The sequence below is a fragment of the Sipha flava genome, unplaced genomic scaffold (genome assembly GCF_003268045.1).
Source record: "Sipha flava isolate LNK unplaced genomic scaffold, YSA_version1 267_pilon_pilon, whole genome shotgun sequence".
Lineage (NCBI taxonomy): Eukaryota > Metazoa > Arthropoda > Insecta > Hemiptera > Aphididae > Sipha > Sipha flava.
Genome location: NW_020272931.1, coordinates 150,538 through 159,702, shown reverse-complemented (window position 1 = coordinate 159,702; position 9,165 = coordinate 150,538). Strand labels below are relative to the sequence as shown.

At 31.0% G+C, this 9,165-nt stretch overlaps 1 protein-coding gene across 1 annotated transcript; it reads right to left on the bottom strand.

The window, feature by feature from the left end:
- Positions 1-6,247: 6,247 nt before the first annotated feature.
- On the bottom strand, positions 6,248-7,849 carry LOC112685142 (zinc finger MYM-type protein 5-like). The gene is made up of 3 exons (XM_025556924.1): positions 7,712-7,849; positions 7,100-7,213; positions 6,248-6,898 (listed from the first exon to the last, which is right to left on the bottom strand). Exons 1-3 carry the CDS (start codon positions 7,847-7,849, stop codon positions 6,263-6,265), a joined length of 888 nt encoding a protein of 295 aa, XP_025412709.1. The 3' UTR covers positions 6,248-6,262.
- Between the last annotated feature and the right edge of the window lie 1,316 nt (positions 7,850-9,165).

Genomic DNA, 9,165 nt, shown 5'->3' with positions numbered 1-9,165 from the left:
GAAACTGTCTCCGTGTAGTTTCCTCGTCTATAGTTTGGTATCTACGTGCGCACACGGGCGACAATATAGATGCCGTTTCATTTTTTCAGTGTCGTCCGAACAAGTCGTATCGATATCATTGTTACAAACTTTGTAATTCAAAAGGGCCACAGTAGCCTGTCCACGTAATGAAGACATTGAAAGTGAATTGTTAATAAATGAAGTAGAAAAGAGACCGGCATTGTTCAATAAAAATTTAAAGGGTATTCAGATGTTAATTTAAAAAGTAAACTATGGGAAGAAGTGTGCTTAAATGTACTGTGTACGACCTGGGGACAATTCAATGCAAAATAAAAAACACACAAAGCGCACAAAATTATCTATGTATATATATATAAAAAAATAAGTGTACATTTTGAATAAATTATATAACTCAAGATCCACCATCCGATTTCGATAAAAAATTTAAGGGCATATTAAGATTGATATGTAGATGATTTTTGTGATGTTTGTACGCTGTGCGATAAGTGGTTCCAATGTTATTGCCACTTAAGTGCACACCTGGCGACCGTTTTGGTAATAGATGACTTAACTATTATTTAGATCAGCGGTTCTCTTTTTTTTCCGCGGTGCCTTTTTTTTGACTCAATTTAGCCACAATGCCCTGCTGTGAATAATATGAAAGACAAGACAAAAAAAAATACTCATTAATTAATTAATTAGTGTAAATTACTTATTGTATTTATTTACATAGATTATAAATATCCATTTTTATTAATAAAAAAATTTAAAAAAGTATAAAATAATAAAAATAATGTTTTATTAAATATGAATTTACAACAATAAGCCTGGCTCTGGAACTATAAAGGGTTTGGTAATACGCTTACGGGGTATTGTTTCGTAGTTTTCATAAATGTATGCGACATACGAGGTATTAAGTAGTGGATTATTACTACAGTATGAAAAAAAAAATCTGTCATATAATTTAAAATGTGTTCTATAAATTGAATAGACAATAATATTAAATAATATCTTTATATTATCTTTATTAATTGAAACAAATGAAAATAAAAATAATTAAATGTACTTTTGTATACTAGTTCAGTCTTGAACATTGTCACTGGTAATTTTAGGGAAAAAAAGCATAATTTTCATTGAAAAATTTATTGCAACACACGGACCAGTAGAGTGGCCTCCAAGGTCACCTGACCTTACACCGTTAGATTTTTTTTTGTGGGGACATTTGAAAAATGCTGTGTATACTGATCCTCCAATCAACATTCAAGACTTAAAAAAAAAAATTACACACGCGTGTAACCTCTTGACTGAAAATCAAATACTGTCAACAACTAATCGTGAATGTTCACGTCGATTTGAAGCATGCGTTTTAAATAATGGAGGGACTTTCGAACAATTTATCGAGTAGCTTATGTTAGTGATTTTTGTAAATTGAATTGTAAATAAAAAATGTGTAGTAGAGTTTAAAATAATAAAATTAAAATTAAAAAATAAATGTTAACAAAATAATTTTTTTAAATGTTTTTTTTTTTTAAATTTTAAATGGCTCTCATTCGGTCAATATTGGATTGAGAGTAGTAGTAGTTGTTAGATCAAAATTACTTGAAAAAAATCCATTAATCAGAAAATGATATTCAAAATAGGGGTTGTCATTTAAAAAAAGTGAAGTTGTGTTGCGCATGCGTAAAATACGTGAGTAAAAAAAATTGTAAGTCATCAAAATTAAAGATCCAATAATCTAATTTAATGTCCCGAAAACAGAATTGAAAAATATGTACAGGGTAATGAGTGGTAAAGTGTACCCTGTTTCCGCGGACACGCGGTATATTTATTTGTTCAATCGTTTCCGCCGATCGACTTATGATTGTGCGCCCCATATACTAACCCTAGTACGTAAGTTATTTTATTGCAGAAACAAGCAAATAAATTGTTCTGTACATTATCATATATATAAAATATTGTGTTGTTATTGGTCACCTAATTCTCATCATTTTAATTACTTAACTTAGTCAGATGTGAACCACCCCTAAAATTATATACAGTCCACTCTCTACCTCCTTACAGGGTCATCGAAGCATATTTTGCTGTAACGGTAAAATAATCGCACACGACGGGTTACGTGTAGGTCCGCCGTCCGTGCGCACACACACATACACACGCGTCAACTCGTCCTCCGGCTTCTTGTGCAGTCCGATCGCATAAAGGTATTGGCCTTGGAGTTGATCTATACTTGAATAGGTACCTATATTTTTTATACAAAATTATAATATAGGTTCTGTATAAAGGCAACTAATTATAACTAATGCCTTACAGTATAATCTAGGATTGTTCTTATAAGTTTTGTTTTTACTTTTGTGGTTAAATGTCATGTTTCTTTTATACATATATTAAGGTAGGTACAATATTTCATTCAACATATTTGTGTGTGTGTGTGAGAGCAGTAAACACAATATTTTGCGTTTATAATAATTGTGAATACCTACTCCAGTATAAAATGTGTAACTAGAGTGCACGTTGCGAAGAATGTATTATAATATTATACCTACAATTTAATATTTGATTCCTACTTATAGGCTACCTAATAGATACATCTTCAATACCTAGCAGTGGTGGATTACCCACTAGGCTCGTGATGCACGATTCTAGGGCGGCAATTTTTAAGGGGTGGCAAATTTTTTATGTTTTATTTTTTTTTACTCTCAAACAAAAATGAAAAATATATATTAATGACATTCAAAAACTCATTATTTTTGGTATCAGAAAATTCAAAATTGAATAATTTAAATCTCTGGAGGGAGCCTATTCTTGAAACGTCAATTTGCATGAACGACTGTGGCAATCCGAAAACATTACGTAATGACAAACCGCCCAATGAGAAATTATTGGTTACTTGTTTTAGTTATAACTTGCTTTATTATTACGCATGAGAAATACGTGGCGTCGCGGCTACTGAATAAGAATAAACCAAAATCGTCGAGTTTTTCTCACTAATAAGGCGACTGAGAATATTAAATATCGATTTAATATAAACTGATTGACGATAAGTCGATAATATTGTTGGTGAGTTCTCGAGTATTATAAATCAATTTATCGGTGAAAATGTTTGAATGTTCGACCGTTCAACGAAAAGATATGATTATTTCCAACCCATATTATACAATATACTTATGAGTATATACTAATTGACACAGTGACGGTCGTAATCCTAATGACATTATTTGAGTTTATTATTATGACTATAAATTGAGTATGTGTTTAAACACAGAAGTACCATCATATTATTTTTCAATTTATTTTGCTGTGAACGTCTGAATACATTGGTTGCCCTCATCTGTTGTAGTTTTGTATACCTACATTAGGGTGGTCCTTAGTTATAGAAGACGAAAAAAAAATTTGAATATTTATTTTGCTGGACCCCCCTATTTTTTTTATTATCATACAAGAATGAGTTGGGTAAAATTTGGATAAAATAACTTACCCCCATCCCGTGTCACAAAGGGTAGAACAATTGCTGAACCAAATAATTTTACATTATTTGAGTTTTTTTTGTAAAATATAAAACTTACCAAAAAATTGTACTTAACCTTTTTTGTAGAAAAAAGTATTTTCTATAAATAAGTTGTTTACAACATTTATTGTAAATCTATTACTTTCCAGAAAAAGTAGATAATAAAATATCGTTAGATATTTTATATTTTGATAATACAATTACAATGTAATACAATGATAATCGATTCGTTGATACTTATTATCGAAGTTTTAAAATATCATTAAGGCTATTAGGTTATACTTATTTTATATTTTGTTTTTATAATGTTTACCAATGTGTATTATTAACTCATTTGGCCGGGATTTGTTATTGATTATTACGATTTAATCAAAAAATATTTACTTATACATTTCTATTAGTTAATCAGTGAACATCTTACATTTCACACTAACTACAACATTGTGTTTTCATTTATATTCAGTTTTTAATTTTCTCTTGTGTTTATAACAATTTAAAAGTTGATTTATTAGTTAAAAATGCCACGACAAATGATTTATTTGATCGGTTCAATGAATAATCAAATTCTCGGTAGCAAACTGCCAACACTAAGAGATTGTATGAAAGTTTTATTTTTTAATATGCGAATAGTGAAAATTAATTTATCAGAAGTGCCTATTTAGTGATCGATGAATGTACTATATTTTGGAAAAAAGCCCGAATTCCAACTAAAGATCGAGCAGATTGTATGAAAAAATTAAAAAAATCATATGAAGTTTGGAGAATTCTTGAAAAACGTAAAAAACGAGAAAGTGAAACATTCAAGTTCCAAGTAAAAAAGTTTGAACAATCTTTAGACAATTTATTTGATATTGCACACGCAAATGCATTTGATATTATGAAAATCGACATCGACAAAGAATTTTTACGTTCTCAAAGTAAGCCAGGTCGTCCAGGTTGTTTGCTTGGAGTTGACATGAAGTTATCACAAAAAGAAAAAAGAAAAACAATTAGGATAAATCAAGAGGAAACAAAACGAAAAAAATATGAAACTGAACTTTCAAACATAGAAATAGGTAATTATCTAATTTTAAATTATGAAAAACAAATTATAATGTTACGTTTTTATATGGTTGCACTACAAGTTTCTATTATTATATTATAGTTGAAACTCCTGAATTTACTACTTCAGAAGAAGAGGAGGATGGAGGTAGTATGGTCTTAGAGGAAGACCATAGACCATGTATATCTGGAATTCAAAGAGCAACCAAAGAAATTATGACACCAAGGCTTTCTGCCGCTTTAGACAAATGTAAGGTCAGTGATAGAGACGCTGTACATTTACTAACAGCATGTTACATAGAATGCTGAAAATGATCGTTCACCACTCGCATTGGTACAAGGCATACAAGCAAAGATTCTTAAAATTATAAGAACATTAGGAAAGGTAGCTTTTAATGGAGAATTAGATGATTTTTTTAACAGTCCGTTCATAGATAAATCATTATTGTGAAATGATTCAGTAATTTTTTTGAATTGAATTACTTCTTCAACAAATGATGTATTCAAATCTTCAGTATATATACTTACAATTTTCAATGCACTTTGACGAACACTTAAAGTATCCGAACGATTCAAGTCGAACAAAAAACCAAAGTTTTTATTAATAACTAGATAGGCCGCCTTTCGTTCATTTAAATTTGAACATAATGTATCAATTATCACATAAAAAATATCTTTCTTTATTTTATTTTTTCCAATGTGAACAGTACTATTAGAATTAGAGTCATCGTAAAATGCTGTTCTTTTTTTTTTTCTTGTTTCTTCCCAAGAAAATGCAGACTTTCCGCTAAGTTCTTGAGAATCTTTTAAAAAGTTATCGAACATCTCTCGAAGATCTAATATGTATTTTTCCAATGATTCATACAATTGAACAACAATAGATAAATCAATATTGGTAGACTGCAATGTTTTGCTAGTAGAATCAAATCTATTCAATATTGGTGTCCACATTTATAACATAAAAACAAATTCTAGTTTTTCTAATTTTTTTTTAATAGACGTAGCCTCATGTCTTGTTGATGGTTGTTGCGTGTTATCTTCTAACAAAACTTGAAGAACTTGTAATACATTTTTGTAACCAAACGAAAGAGCTTTACAAACTTCATAACGTGATGACCATCTTGTTGTACATAAATTCTTAAGGACAGATTTGGTCGATTGTTCATACAGATTCCATCTATATGTGAACGAAGAAAAAAAAGTGTAAACCATTTGACAATCATAAAAAAACCGAATTCCTTCTTTGGTAATCTCAGCTGCATTTGACCCAATAAGATTTAGTTAGTGTGCGGCACACGGTACAAAATTAGCATTTTTAGAATATTTTTTAATACGTGCTTGTAAGCCATTATATATTCCAGACATATTTGATGCGTTGTCGTACGCTTGTCCCCTGCAATTTTTTATGTCTATGTCCAATTCCTTAAATTTATCAATTAACGCTTCCTCCATTTGCTCTTCCTTATGTCCTACAGAGGATAAAAATGTTAAAAATCTTTCTTCAGAATTTCCATTTGGTTTTATGTACCGAATCACAACAGTTAATTGATCTTGTTTACTGATATCTGGAGTAGAATCTACTATGATTGAAAAGTACTTAGCTTCAATAATTTCAGCAACAATTTTTCTTAGAACCAAATTGTTCATTAAACTTAAAAACTCATCACATATTATCGAGGATAAATACAAAACATTGCCTTTCCCTTGGTTACCGTATTATTTAGAAATATGTCCCGACAAAAAAGGATCAAATTTAGCTATAAGTTCTAAACATCCCATATAATTGCCATTATGTACTGAGCCAAATTCATTATTTTTACCACGGAATGGTAGTCCTCTTTCAGCCAAGAAAGTAATTGTTGCAATAACTCGATGGAGAACATTAGTCCAATAATCCGATTTTGATTTCATTTCTTCGTGTAGCATTTTATCAATTGAAGTAGCAGTTTTTTGTGTTCTTGAAAACCAAATTCTAATTGATTCACCGTGTTGTTGGCCTTCTTCATGACATTTTACTTTTTCTTCACATTTACCCCAGTTTTTTAATCCAAATTTTAAATTTCCAAGATTACTTTTTTTGTTAGAAAAAAGAAGGCACTGGAAACAAAATAATGCATTAGCTGATAAAGAGTATAAGAGCCACTCTCTATTGGTAATTTGCCCATTATGCAATGTTCTTATAAAGATACTACTAGGCAGTTTCCGGAAATATTTTCCACACATTCGTCCAGTTTTATTAAAATTTATTTTTTTAACATCTTGAATTGGTTGATTCAAAATAAAATAGTCTATTAAACTTGAATTAATTTTCCATTTGGCTGGGTCCAAGTCAGGCACAGCAGCAGATTCTTCCTGAAATCACATTGTAAGAGAATTTAATAAAAATAATTTATGTAAAAATTTTCATCCACTACATTTCTTAGAATATTAAAAAACTGAGGTTCCAGTTAAGACATTATTTTTTTAAGCAAAAAAAAATTATCATTAAATATACTTAAAAGTAAACATTAAACATGGAACTATAGAAGTTTTGACTATTTAGTATTTACTTACCAAATTATTATCTGTATTTGTGCTAACAGTAGGTTCACAACCAGGCAGCAACAAATTATTTTCATTCTCCACGTTTTCCAAGTCAGTGGAAGGAAGATTAAACGTTTGAGTTTCCTGTTCATCATTTTTTATTTAATTTCAAAATATTAAAAATAATTTTAAATACTATTGGAATACAGAATACTTAGTTTAATATTATCAAAGTACTAATATGAATATATGATTAATAATAAAATATGTATTTAAAATATATTTATCATAATGTAAGTAACTCTAAAATAAGTAGTCTGTTATAAGGTTGGTTTTGGATGTGTATTAGAATGAACCTGTACACCAGTGGCGTAGCCAGAATTTTTTTTCACTGCTGTACACATATTTCCTAATTCTTTACCATGTTTATGTTATAGTATAAAGGTACACATGTTTTTTTTATATGCAACATTGAATAAAATTATAATTAAAATTCCTTTAAAAAAACAAAAATAGTTTTTTTTTTTTTTTTTTATTTTAGATACAGATATGCAGTTGGGATTAGCCTAATCTAATAAATAACATTTAACATTTAAATTCACTTTTTCGCTCGTCGTACACCGTGGCGTTACGTGCTCTCACTCTTGTTCCACAGTGTTTTTTTTTTTCTGTCATCCGAAAAATGTCCGATAATCTTGGAATTAACACCAATCGTTTCATGCTGTCACGCTGATGCCAAATCTGCTGTCCTTCGGAAGTCACAGAGTGTTTTTTACCCATCAGCGGTGAAAATTTGGTAATTTTAATTAATTCAATCATTTACCGCTCTGTTATCTAATTATAGCAGGTAATACTTATCTTCGAACTCCCCGGCCTAGCCGGCGGTCGTTCTTATCCTATCTCATTAATAATGACCCGCACTAATAGACCGTCATCGAGCAGTTCTCACACTACCATTAAACATACGAACACAATAAAACCAAATCTGTCTAATAATAATTCGAATCGTACACATTACGTTTCAACTTTATCGGATACTTCAAATGATGTCTTTACGGACGATATTCCTAATGACCCAGATTTTAAATTAGTCACATATAATTCAAAACGTAATCTTTCTTCTACCAGCCCAACCGGAACACCCGACAATAAGAAATCAAAACCCGTCTTTGTCAGTTCAAATAGATTTAACCACCTCCAAGTACCGGACAATGATAATGATAATGTAAACAATATTGAAACGAATAATGTCGATCAACCAAACCACATCCCATTACCTCCACCAATATTTGTACGAAACGTTTCTGATTTCATTGAATTAAGAAATCAATTAATAAAGCTGATCGGCCCACAGTCCTTCAGCTTTAAGTCATCAGTCAATAACCTTAAAATTAACACTACCAACCCTGACTCGTACAGAGAAGTCATAAAATACCTGAAAATAGGCAATGCCGAATATCACACTTATCAAGCCCGTGAAGATAAAGCTTTTCGTATTGTCATACGCAACTTGCATCCGTCTTCTTCAACTTCCGAAGTAGGTGCTGCCATTGAAGATATCGGATATTCTGTCCGCCAAGTTTCAAATGTTATCCACAAATCTTCAAAACGTCCCCTCCCAATATTTTTTGTTGATCTTGAACCCGCTCAAATCAATAATGAGATTTTCAAATTGACCTCGCTGCTTCATACCAAAATAAAGGTAGAAGAGCCACATAAAAGACGTGAAATCGTTCAGTGTTCCAAGTGCCAAGAATATGGCCACTCTAAAGGATACTGCGCTCATCCTCCCAGATGTGTTCGTTGTGCCGATTTCCATCCCACTACACAGTGTACACAATCAAAAGATACTCCTCCAACCTGCGCCTTATGTAGAGGAAACCATACCGCAAACTACCGAGGATGTTCAGTCCATAAAAGCTTACAGCGTTCAAACTTCAAATCAAATTCAAATTTAAAAAATCATGTAAATAATAACACTATTGTAAATAAGCAGGAAACGCTATCCAGTGTAACGACCCATCCCCCCCCTCCTAACATGAATGACAACAAAATTTTTCCTAACCTTACCCAAAATCATCAAAGCCATAGCTCTT

Excerpts from the sequence above, each read along its gene's own strand:
- LOC112685142 (XM_025556924.1), bottom strand. The coding sequence starts at position 7,849 with ATGGGTAAAAAACACTCTGTGACTTCCGAAGGACAGCAGATTTGGCAT. Across the intron at positions 7,214-7,711 it reads AAAAACACTGTGGAACAAGA|GAAACTCAAACGTTTAATCT; the intron begins GTGAGAGCACGT and ends AATGATGAACAG. Across the intron at positions 6,899-7,099 it reads CAAATACAGATAATAATTTG|GAAGAATCTGCTGCTGTGCC; the intron begins GTAAGTAAATAC and ends ATGTGATTTCAG.